Genomic DNA, 11,863 nt, shown 5'->3' with positions numbered 1-11,863 from the left:
AGGAAAGAGTAGTGTAAAAGAAGCCCTCACTCATTTTATTACAAATGTTCGAGCAATAATGATTTTTCCATCATTTTTGGAAGCACCAAACATTCAATCATACTCAGTACTGACCAGGTAAAAAGATTATTTTTGCCTCACGTTTAACATTTGCATTTCTAACTACAACAGATTTGTGAAAAGGCCTGTGAACGTTTGTATGTAAACTTCAGTTCATGTCAGGGGCCTTTCACCTGGAGGGCCCCATGGTTTGGCCCCATGGGTCGCTATGTGCCTGCCACAGATGTATGGTGATGACTTCTCCCTCAAAAGGTTAAAGACTGTGACTGGTCACAACATCATGGATTCAGATGTCATCATAAAAGGTCAAGTCGTGTCCAGTGTTGTATTTGTGGTCGTACAGTGTATTCAGAATGTGTTACGTATTTAAAAGAGATTCCTGTTCACTTTAATTGGTTCAGAATTTCAGTTTCTGCCACCTGTGATGATCAGATCAGATCAGATCAGATGTCAGACCCCCTCGTTTACAGGGGAAATACAAAAACAGAACATGGATTGATGAACATACTGAGCACACTCCTTTTTTATTCAATGTGCAGAGAACAGTTATGGAAAACGTGAACTAAGAGAGAGACAGTCTAAAACTCGTGGACGCGCCGGAAGGACCCCACGTTGGGGTTCATGGCTCCCCACTCGTTGAAGCGGCGGTACTCTCCCCTCTCCAGCAGGTTCTGGCGGCCACGGTAGTTGGGAAGCTCGTAGAAGACCCAGGCACCGTCCAGCACGTGGGCAGAGTGAACCTCCCGGAGGTGCCAGCGGTCGGGCAGGTTGCTCACATCTTCAGTGCACTCCAGCATCTGACCGCTGAAGTCAGGACGCTCGTAGATACGAATCCTGAACACACCAGAGGTCTGCAACACAAAGACCAGGGTTCAGTTAATCGCTGCACAGGAGATGTTGTGTCAGCAGCTCAAATGTGTATGTAAAGTTGCTGAATAACCTCATCTCACGTATAACTCAAGACGGTCACTGCAACCGTTGATGTTAGAGGAGATTAAAATAGTCTAATCATGACGGTTACAGAAAGTGTCTCACATACCTGAGATGCACTTAATGGAAACTGGTTCTTCCTGAAAACTGTGACCTTGTCTTCTCTGCAGTTTTGTTCTAATTTGCTGGTGGGGGAAGAAAGTGTGAAGCTGATTCTGTTTCTGATGTGTGGAGTCTGTTTCCTGGTACCAGAATTAATTCATTTGGACCAAAGACAATGGACCAGAGGGTGTTTCTTCATTCCTCATTCTTGAGGAATGAACCTGCAGCCGCCATGACTGTGAAGGTTTGAGAAAGATGGATGGCAAAGATGAGAAAGATCCCCATGTTTACGACTTGCAGGCTCTCATGTCACTGCTCGGGACAGTGTGAGAATATTTAACACTGTGTTCATTAAATTTGGGTGTAATCACATGAGCGAGGCATCAGTGTTTGATTGGTCTTCAGGCTCTGAAGTTGGATGCATCCCTTTCCCAGTCAGACTTATGACTCTAATATTGACATGGACATAATTTACGAATAGGACATTTGTCAATAAAATAACTCCGATATGACCGAGAGTCTCGTCTGTGGATTATTCAACAAAGGCCCTCTGGTAAAGCTTAATGAAATATTGTAGTTTTGGTTAAATATTAGTAAATTCTCATCCTCCACGCCATTTGTTGCTTTTTCAATATTTAACCATAGACCACAGTCTTTCCCAAACCTTAGCCTTAACCTAGTGTAAATTGTTTCGCACGAGGTAATGTTGTCATTTTGCCACTTGCCAAATACTGAAATCTTCTCGTTCCGTTGATAAAAACTTAATCCATTAGACTGTACATTTCACTCAAAACGTACAGTATTTGCTGCTGCAAATTAGTGGTATATAAATGACGCAGGGTTGAAATGTTATTGCTAAACACACCGGTGAAATTGCAAAGACACTAAAGTGTTTGCACCTACCATGAAGGTGCATGTGAATAAGTTCAGATGGGCTGATAAAGACAATGGCAGAGTCATACCGTTCCTCACACCGCGTTGTTCAAGTGCATCGTCCTTGCCAACATTTAGGGCTTCTCATATCTTTTATGAAGGAACTCACATTTCTTATGAGCCTGCAGGACCTGATGCTGTCGTTGTAGCCCATCCAGCGCTGGTAATCAGGGTACTCCCCCCTGGTCAGGATGTACTGGTAGCCCAGGTAGTTGGGCCTCTCATAGAGAACCCAGGCCCCGCTCTCCACACGAACAGAGTTGCAGCGGCTGAAGTGGGTGTTGAGCTCGGGACAGTCACTGTTGCACTCATAATAGCGACCTTGGAAGTTCCTGTCTTCATAAAACACGATCTGTGGAAAAGGGCAAAGGGTGCAAACTATTATATAGTTATATATAAACTATTATATATATATAAAATGTCCACATATGAAATGTTTTGACCTCGTCTGTCAAATCAAAGAATGCAAACGACCAGTCACAAGCATCATCTGCTCGTCTGCCTACCTTTCCCACACGGTCCATGTTTGGGCCTCACACCAAAGTTTGATAACCGTTTGTTTATCACACCTTTCACATACACAATATTGCCTACAGGCCTGGTCCAGATTTATATATACAGTGCATGTGGGCACACTGAAATGCGCTGCCAGGGGCATCATTGTCATTTTAATTGCCTCAGCATTTATATCTGCACAGTGGCTGATGCTGCAATTGTTTTAAAAATGCTCAGTGTTTACTCACTACTGCAGCGGCTGACCTTTTGATCTGTCAATGCCTGATTCCAGAAACTATTTATTGATCAAATTAAATTGTCTCCTCTGCAGCTGGTACTGAGGCTGATGTGGTGAAGTTGGCTTGTGGCCACATAGCACACTGTGGTGCAGGCTTTAACTCCTGTGATGGAGGGGACAGGTGTATTCAGACCTTCACGCTCCACCCTCTGTCTGCCTCCACACCTCAGTACAGTGTCAGCTGACCGCTCTCAGACGAGCTCTGAAAGACGTGGTGGATGGAGGGCTCGTTATTCCGCATTCACATGACGACACATGACTGGAAGTTGTCCTGCTTGACTGCACAGACAGAATGAGATCGGTCCATTAATCAGCTGGGTTTCTGATACGATGTTAAGCAACTATTTTGATAAGAGGTTGATCCTAAAAGTCGTTTTTCAACCAAAAATAAATGTAAAACATGACGGTGGAAGCAAAGGATTTACTTTGAGCACCTGGAAACCTTTTTTTTTTGCATTTTTGTTAGATGCTCTAAATGCAGTAATTGTTTGCTGTTACAGTAAATTCTATGACTCCAATCCATTTACTGTTTCACTGTTTGTGTTTAATATATAATACATTTAGTGTACAGACATTTTTCTTGTTTTCCTGTAGAGGAAGGTTTCATGTAGTTAGAGGTCGTTTGTGGCACTGGGACCAAATGATGCTATGAACAGTCTCTGGTTGCCACTGTGGTCAAATGTATGACCACACGAGAGCCTCTGAGGATCAGGGAATCCTGCTGCTGAACATTAGAACCTTCATGAAGGGAGGATTTATTGCAGGACTGTTACACTGGACTGCAATGTTTTAAGGTCAGCTGGACCTAATAAACTGACCACTGATTAGTTTTACATTTTCATTTATTCTTTAGAGAGAACTTACTATAAGGTAACTAATTCTTTTTCGACATTATGTTAATCACACAATGAGTGTTGCATGACACGTATTAAAATGAATAGTTAATTGTACAATTTTATCGTTCATCTCTCTTTATCTCTGTTAACTTTATGACTAAAGAAAATTTGAAATAGTCTTCACAGAATCACAAACAAGCACTGGCATCAAAGAAATTTATTGCATGACGTTACAAGAAACTTGAGCTTGTTGAGTTTCATTTCTCCGTGATTCCTCTGATGGAGCCCACAATCGCTTTCAGAGCTCCCCACTCTGAGTGGTGTCGGTACTCCCCTTTCTCCAGCAGGTACTGGCGACCACAGAAGTTGGGATGCTCATAGAAAATCCAGGACCCCTCCAGGACCTTGCAGGACTGGACTTCTGGTCTGAGCCATTTCTCTTGGACCGACTTCATGTTTTCTGTCAGCTCCAGAGACTGACCGTCAAAGTTTGGCCGGTCAAAGAGTTTCAGCTTGCATGGCCCTTTAGCCTGAAACCAACAAAGTCAAAGAACTGTGTTCTGTTTGAAGTGCGAGGAACACTGGATTCTGACTGCGTTTATTTTTTATCATTCCTTTTTGTTGGTGACTTACGTTTTTGATGATCCTGCAGGATCTGATGCAGTCATTGAAGCCCATCCAGTGGCGGTATTCATTGTACTCCCCAGGACCAATGACGTACTGATAGCCTGTGTAGTTGTTGCGCTCGTACATAACCCACCAGCCACCCTCTACCTTGACTGAGTTGCATCGGTGTATGAAGCCATGCAAGTCAGCCGAGTTCCCTTTGCAGTCGTAGGACTTTCCCTGGAAGTCCCGGTCCTCGTAAAACACAATCTGGAAAAGATAAGCACAGAACAGATTATTACACAGAGGGTTTTATCTGAAAAATACTTTGATTCTTGCACCAAATTTAGAGAATAATTAGCTCCGGCATCTACAGTATACGAGCACATTTCAAACACTGAAAATTCTCACCTTCTCCATCATTGGAGTTTAAAATACTACACCCAGTGACCAGCGCAGTACTCTTTATACATGGCAGAAACAATACTGCCAATTCCACGGTTAGCAGTGCATGTAACAGTTATTACAATTCAAATATTCATCTAGAGTCTGCCCATTGTTCTTACTCACTGAATTGCCTTTCCACACACAATAGCTGTTTAGCGGTGCCAAGTATCGAAACCTCAGTCACTGCTGATCCAAACTTATCTGAACCGTTGCAATAAATGTCTTTTGTTTATTCAATTTTACATAAAGCTTTTAGTAAGCCAGAAACTTTGAGCTGTGTTTTATGTATGAAAGCTTCTATTCAGATAAAGATTTATGGTATTATCTATATAAATTTCTGTGTGAAATAATGCCAATAAGCACTGCAAATGTGTCCCTCAGAAGACTTCTACATGAATTTGCTCACAATTTAAAATGCAATTCCCAGTTTATCAACACAACAGTAAACTGCAGTGATGAAAACTGATGACGCTGGCGACATACACTCACACATACACACTCTAGAACTAAAGCAAATTATGCAAAACGTAAATATGATGTAGTTTTGTTTCTTTGGCACCTTTCACACTTCGACATGATTCCCTTTGTTTTAGGCTATTTATTTGTAATGTCTTTTGCACAACTGTTTTGTTCTGTAGGCAGTTTAGGGTTGTCTTCTTCTTCTTCTTCTTCTTCTTCTGCTATTCCAATTATCTGTTTTACAGAATTAGTATCCAGTGAAATCTCAGAGTACACTATTTATGGTTTCAGTAAACACAGTAAATAGTTTATATAAGTGATCTGGTCTGTGATGCATTTCAGCAAGTTTTTTTTTAAACTGCCAGAACAAATTTATAGTGATGCATCATAAAATATTGGCCTTGGAACAAATGCAGCCCGCCTGTGTCGTATTTGGACGATCAAAGATATGTGTGAGCGTTGCTGATATTGTTGTGATGTTAAATGTTAATCCTTACTGACTACAAAACACACAGTTAAAAGGACCACCGCTGCCATAGCCTAGATTTATCATGCTTGTCCACCAGAGTTTAAACCATTGTGGAGTATGATTCAGTGTGAATCAAAGGGCCTTTGCAAAAGGCTATTTTAATTTTTTTTCATGAAGGATCAAAGTGAATAAAGATAATGTTATCAACAGTGCTATAATTAATTGTGCTTAAAGGTTGTGATGATACTACATTAAATGATGTATAATAATAAAATAGTATAGATAAGCTGTGTATCCAACTTTATATATTTCTACTGAGCCACTATTTTCATATCTTAATAACATTTCTGAACTCATTTTGATTTGATTGTGCGTTAAATTTGGAACATGGTCATTTGACTGGTAAAGACATCAGAGGTAGTACCAGTTTCTGTTGTGCATGTATCGTAACTACATATAAACAGGTTTTTTTGACCTGAAATTATGAAATTTGGAAGTGTACATAGATCCAAAAACGGGATCTGTGCAGGCATCTTTGTGGTTCACTAACTGGTTAATGTTTGGTTAATGAATGCTATCAGTTTCCTGGAACTTTCCGTCTTGTTGCACACTGTGTTTAAAAACTTTACTAATGGACACAAGAAGACAAGACGAGACAGTATGGTTATGAGCAAACAATACTTGTATTCATTTGAGTGCAAGGCTCAGGGTTCAGGGGAAAAGGACAAGTGTCCAAATGAAAAAAAAAAACAAGGGGGGGACTGAAGGGTTCTTAAGATTGGACAGTTGGTGACCTTCTCTGAACATCAACTTTTTGAGGGGTTGTAGATCTTTCTCAACATCTCGGGAACTTGTGGTGGAGTTTTGGTTGTCTCGGGTGTTTGGAACCTTGTGGGTTTTCTGGAACTCTTCTTTGGAATTCTACAGCGTTGGTGGCCCAAGCATTCAAATTACTCTTTCAGCAGCTGCTGCTGATCTAAAACTTTTTGATCATGCGGAAAGATCCCACAGTAGGGGAGGTGGCGCCCCAGTCTGTGTAGTTGGGGTACTCGCCACGTTCCACAAAGTACTGGCGTCCATGGTAGTTGGGCTGCTCATAGAGGACCCATGCGCCATCCATCACCGCACAGGAGTGGAACTCCCGGAACTTGAGGGCCTCGTAAACTGATGGGCAATCTTCAACACACTCTGCAGCTTGACCTCCAAAATCCCGCTTGTCGTAGAACCTGATCTTCCAGGACTTTCCGTAAACCTTAAAACAGTCACATTAGACAAATAAAGTTGATCAAATCATGTTAGTATTTGGTGTCTGAATCGCTTGACCTATTTTTAATTCCTCATTTACTGTGAGCTCACATCTACAAATGGGTTTCTTGGCTGTTTTCCTAGTCTCCTTCAATAATTGATGTGCATGGGCATGGACATAAAGCACCCTGCTGCCAATTCATGAGCCTTTTATCTCTCCTTTTTGTCTGCTGGCCTTTGACTGATTACCGCTTGGTTGGTGCACTCTGTGGTATTTCACTGGAGCTGGACACTCTCCTGCACAAAATTAACCCAGAAACGTTTAAAAATTATACTGTATCCCCTATTTCATGTCATTTACAACTCAATTTCACTTCGTTATTATGTTTTATCTTTTCTGGAGCTCGGCGCAGGAAGTAAGTTTCCCTAGCTTAATGAAACTTGTGGATTCACAGTATTATTATGGGAATAAGACAATCACTGGTTGGTATGTTGTAAAAAGCATCAGCAGGTTATTGAGCTTACATTTTTGATACAGCGGCATGACTTGATGCTGTCATTGAATCCCATCCACTGCTGGTAGTCAGGGTATTCCCCAGGACTCAGGATGTACTGGTAGCCAGTGTAGTTGAGGAGCTCATACAGGACCCAGCAACCGCTCTCCACCTTAATCGAGTTGCAGCGGCTGAAATAAGAGCGCAGGTCAGGGCAGTCAATGCTGCACTCGTAGCTCCGTCCTTGGAAGTTCTTGTCCTCGTAGAATGCAATCTGGACGGAAGGAAAGAGAAGAAAGAGAAGCAAACTATCAGCCCAACATTGGGATAAGTACAACAATAGCATACTGTGCCTCTAAAAATGACCAGAAAGGAGAAAAATAACAGTTTACATGCATTACAGCTGCTGCCTGAGAGATCTTTAAAACCTGAAGAAGAGTCATTTCCTCCTTACCTTCCCCATTGTGCCTGATATTGCTTGCCTCGCCCCCAGCTGCAGCTGTGGTTTATATCGAAATAGAGAATGTGCAGACGAGGGAAAGCTATTGTCATCTAAATTAGGTTGATTTGCATATCAGCAAAATGGTTTGGTCAAGTTTGATTTCCCTTTGTCCACATGTGATGGCCTCATATCAAAGAAGTGCCAAAACTGAGATGTAAAACTTATAAAAGCCAGCAGCCATTCTTAACCATAACTGTGTGCACTGTTTCCACTGAGCTCTGTTGTTTGGTCTCATCAGCAGAAAATTATTTGATAAATTGTCTTTTTTGATGAAACACAAAGTTTCATCGGTCGTCACCATTAGGACACAAGACGGTCTTTTACCCTTGGACAATGGTTAGCAACAGTAAACACTGGAACTGTGATGTTTTGGTTTTGATCTTTAGTATAAATATTTCATATTTATGTGTCTTGTTCTTACTACCAATGCACCAGTGTGCTCCTTTATCCAGGCATTATAAACCTGTTAGAGTATGTTTCCATTATTCTGTAAGACTTACGATATCCTCCATAATGTGTCATGGAAATAAAGCTCCAAACAGAAATAAAGACAAACTGTTTAACCAGTTGGTCTCCTTCTGCATTTCTGGCAAGAACAAGATAAAGTGCAAAACATGGAAGTTTCATTTAACTGAACATCCAGTGAGTTTTTTTAAAAACGCAAGTTCATACCTGAGTCCAGCTGCAGTCTTTCCTCCTCAGACACGAACATTCAGATCTGTAGCAGCAGAGAAAGCACAGGTGCAAATAATAACACTGATGACAGCCTCGTAATGCGTACATCCATGATTGATGGGTTTAGTCACCTGTGTTTTACAAGTCCAAAGGTCTGCAGAGAGAAAGCTGCATCAGAGATGAGAGCCACTTATAAAAAATAAAAAGCTGAATAAAGCTGGAGGTTTTTTGTTTTTATGGAGAAAAACAAGATGTGGAGTGAAGAAGTGATTTGAATTGTGTTTCAGTGTTTTAAATATCAGAGCCCAGGATGCACCACACAACAGATATTTTACTTATTAGCATTTTGTTAAAAAAATTTGAAAAGTTAACAGGGAAAAAAAAAAATACAACCTTAAAGGAAATCATGGAACAGCAGGTTTACCATGTGTTTTTAAAAATGTGTTTTTAAAATCTTTGGATTAATAACTAAGGTGGCATTTAACCCAAAAGGTTGTCTCAGACGTACTCACCTACACACTTCCCCTAAAACTGAAAAAGTAAGGACATATTACTTTGTCATATGTTATTCAGAACCACTGCACACAGGTTTGGGGATTAAAGTATCACTGAAGGTCTTTGAAATATTATTGTCTGAACAAACATCTTTGCAAGTTTAATTCTTTGTTATAAAAGAAAATCAACCTTTCTATGTGGCTGGTATTTAATTAGATTGAGTTCAATGTGATTTCAGTCAGACTGACACTGACTGAATGGCAGTAAGACATATAGTGCAAAACAACTCTTACTCTTACTTTATTTTGACATGTCACAGTAGGAAAGGTCATGATGGCTGAGTTCCATTTAGCTGCTTCAGTCTGAGGGTCCTGGTCCTGGTTCACGCTGGATCACTGTCACACTGTCAGATCCAGAACAGAACCACAGTTATTGTTTTTAGTCACAGCTGTGCTTTTCTAACTGTGACAAATGAAATGATCTGCTGTCACACTGTGCAGAGGACTCAAACTGGGACATCACATTCACACGCTGCAATGTCTTAGACTTTTATAGAGCTGAAACCATTAGTCAATTAATTGATTAGCTGATCAATGGAAAATTAATATACTATTACTATTCTGATAATCGACAAAGTGTTGGAGTAATTTATGAAGCTGTTTTAGATCATTACAAACAGAATATTTTGGTTGATGAAACGTCGGAGGACTTCCCCTCCGAGTTCAGGAAACTGTGATGAGCATTCAATTCTCCATTAACTCAGGAAATCAAATCATCAGCAGATCAATCAATAATTGATATGATTATTGATCTGAAGTGCTTAGTTTGATGTATTTAACCACCATGGTTCCCAGACCTAGTGGCATTAAAATAAACAAACACACATATCACAAAGATGAAAGATGTTTCTGGGCAAACAGAGGCTTTAGGATCAGAGTTCAGATTAAAGGATCAGCAGTAAACAAAGGCTGTGGACTCAAATATTCTCATTTCTCTAAACAGACTAAAGCACTAAGCTGAAATTTTCTTACTGTGTTTACTGTGGTCTGGGTGCATTTCAGGTCATGGACCTGTAGTGTGTTTATGCTTAAGACAGCCATGGTCTGAACCAGTGACACAATCAAACTAACGATGACAAATCAGATCAAGCAGAAAGTTTGTGATCAAACTCAGATTTTCCTTGTGCCTCTACCCTTCCCCAGTCTGAGAAATGTAAAAACTGCAGCTCAGTTCTTCTCCCTCCTCTCCCGCCTTGTGTCTTCCACCCATTTCCCCTCCCTTTGTTCTGGATCATGATGGCACAAATGAAATTAACAGCGATCGCAGAGCTGCTTATTCATCAGCTTCCAGATAATTTGAATAACAAAACCCTGTTACAGCGCGTATAAAGTATAAAAGCTGCCTGGCAGCCACAGGTTGTTGGACAGATTCCCACAAACACAGATCATCAAACATGGGCAAGGTATGTAGAGAATAGACAAGCACTTTTCAGTTTCAGGAGAAACTCGGCAGACACACGATGTAAACAAGTGGGGGAAAAAATAATGAAATAAAAGAGAGGGACACGAAACAGTCTGAGCTTCCAAATGCAGAGCATTTCAAAATTGACAAATTAAGCTCTTCTCCAAATCGGTTTGAACTATTTCTTGTTTCTCTTTTCCACAGATCATCTTCTACGAGGACAGGAACTTCCAGGGTCGCTCCTATGAGTGCATGAGCGACTGCTCTGACATGACCTCCTACCTGAGCAGGTGTAGTTCCTGCAGGGTGGAGAGCGGCTGCTTCATGATCTACGATCGTCCCAACTACATGGGAAACCAGTATTTCCTGAGGAGGGGCGAGTACTCCGACTACATGTCTTTTGGCATGAGTGACTCCATCCGTTCGTGCCGTTTAATTCCACAGGTAGGCAAAGATTGGAAAAGATTTTTATAGCTGATAAACCACAACTGTGTAATCTCTAACGTCCAAATAATGTAACACTAACTGAAGGTAGTAAAAACAAGCTAATTTCCTTTATCTTTATGCTGTGCTGTTAAGGAGAAAGACAAAAATAGAGTGGAGACATGCAGCTGTAGCTCTGTTATTGACACACACTGTGACAACAACATATTTTAAAGCACTAACGGCAACAGAACTGCACTTTGCTGAACCGTCGTCCTCTGTGCTTTCACCAACAGTACAGAGGATCCTACAGGATGAGGATCTACGAGAGGGAGAACTTCCAGGGCCAGAGTCACGAGCTGATGGACGACTGCGACAACATCATGGACCGCTACCGTATGTCCGACTGCCAGTCCTGCCACGTGATGGACGGCCACTGGCTGATGTACGAGCAGCCCCACTACAAAGGCAGGATGGTCTACCTGAGTCCTGGAGAGTACAGGAGCTTGAGAGACGTGGGATACAGCGGCATGAGGCTCAGCTCCGTCAGGCGTATCATGGATTGCTGCTGAAGCAGAGCAGAAAAAATGTGCTGTCAAATAAAATGAAAGACCAATCAAAACGCCAGCTTGTCATTGTGTCATCTTGTATCAAACAGGAGACGGGATTTTGCTGTATGTGACCGTTAAGTCTGCAGAACTGGTCTTTAAAGAGAGCTAGTACATCATCTGCATCCAGCTGTGCAGCAGTATTGCAACTTTAATGCACAAACTCCTGATTGCACACCTGATAAATACAATTCCAGTGAACTATAGATATATAAAGACTATGAGAACACATGAGGTTGTCCTTTAGATCACTGTACATGCTGTTATTGTTTCACTTGATGAAAATATTCTTTTTCTGCAATGATCATGCAGTAAATTTACCAGA

The 11,863-nt window shown here is 41.2% G+C and overlaps 4 protein-coding genes across 4 annotated transcripts; 1 reads left to right on the top strand and 3 right to left on the bottom strand.

The window, feature by feature from the left end:
• Positions 1-638: 638 nt before the first annotated feature.
• LOC121194389 (gamma-crystallin B-like) lies at positions 639-2,549 on the bottom strand. The gene is made up of 3 exons (XM_041057263.1): positions 2,532-2,549; positions 2,135-2,377; positions 639-911 (listed from the first exon to the last, which is right to left on the bottom strand). Exons 1-3 carry the CDS (start codon positions 2,547-2,549, stop codon positions 639-641), a joined length of 534 nt encoding a protein of 177 aa, XP_040913197.1.
• Positions 2,550-3,911: 1,362 nt separating this feature from the next.
• Positions 3,912-4,683, bottom strand: LOC121194626 (gamma-crystallin S-1-like). Its single transcript, XM_041057590.1, has 3 exons — positions 4,672-4,683; positions 4,288-4,530; positions 3,912-4,184 (listed from the first exon to the last, which is right to left on the bottom strand). The coding sequence occupies exons 1-3, from the start codon at positions 4,681-4,683 to the stop codon at positions 3,912-3,914; spliced, it is 528 nt and encodes a 175-aa protein (XP_040913524.1).
• A 1,628-nt stretch (positions 4,684-6,311) lies between these two features.
• On the bottom strand, positions 6,312-10,102 carry LOC121194533 (gamma-crystallin M2-like). Its single transcript, XM_041057463.1, has 5 exons — positions 10,078-10,102; positions 9,064-9,082; positions 8,549-8,594; positions 7,406-7,648; positions 6,312-6,887 (listed from the first exon to the last, which is right to left on the bottom strand). Exons 1-5 carry the CDS (start codon positions 10,100-10,102, stop codon positions 6,612-6,614), a joined length of 609 nt encoding a protein of 202 aa, XP_040913397.1. The 3' UTR covers positions 6,312-6,611.
• Positions 10,103-10,499: 397 nt separating this feature from the next.
• Positions 10,500-11,502, top strand: LOC121194522 (gamma-crystallin M3-like). Its single transcript, XM_041057446.1, has 3 exons — positions 10,500-10,508; positions 10,712-10,951; positions 11,227-11,502. The coding sequence occupies exons 1-3, from the start codon at positions 10,500-10,502 to the stop codon at positions 11,500-11,502; spliced, it is 525 nt and encodes a 174-aa protein (XP_040913380.1).
• The last annotated feature ends 361 nt before the right edge of the window (positions 11,503-11,863 follow it).

Source organism: Toxotes jaculatrix, chromosome 15, assembly GCF_017976425.1.
Source record: "Toxotes jaculatrix isolate fToxJac2 chromosome 15, fToxJac2.pri, whole genome shotgun sequence".
NCBI classification, from domain to species: Eukaryota; Metazoa; Chordata; class Actinopteri; family Toxotidae; genus Toxotes; species Toxotes jaculatrix.
The sequence above is the reverse complement of the archived record's forward strand: the minus strand, read 5'-3'. Positions and strand labels throughout refer to the sequence as shown.

Bases quoted from the DNA above. Each gene is read 5' to 3' on its own strand.
- LOC121194389 (XM_041057263.1), bottom strand. The intron at 912-2,134 runs GTGAGTTCCTTC...TTTGTGTTGCAG, and splicing joins CCTGCAGGCTCATAAGAAAT to ACCTCTGGTGTGTTCAGGAT.
- LOC121194626 (XM_041057590.1), bottom strand. The intron at 4,185-4,287 runs GTAAGTCACCAA...TGTTGGTTTCAG, and splicing joins CCTGCAGGATCATCAAAAAC to GCTAAAGGGCCATGCAAGCT.
- LOC121194533 (XM_041057463.1), bottom strand. From the start codon at position 10,102: ATGCACCCAGACCACAGTAAACACA. The intron at 7,649-8,548 runs GTATGAACTTGC...CCTTCCGTCCAG, and splicing joins AAGACTGCAGCTGGACTCAG to ATTGCATTCTACGAGGACAA. The intron at 6,888-7,405 runs GTAAGCTCAATA...GACTGTTTTAAG, and splicing joins CATGCCGCTGTATCAAAAAT to GTTTACGGAAAGTCCTGGAA.
- LOC121194522 (XM_041057446.1), top strand. The intron at 10,952-11,226 runs GTAGGCAAAGAT...TTTCACCAACAG, and splicing joins CGTGCCGTTTAATTCCACAG to TACAGAGGATCCTACAGGAT.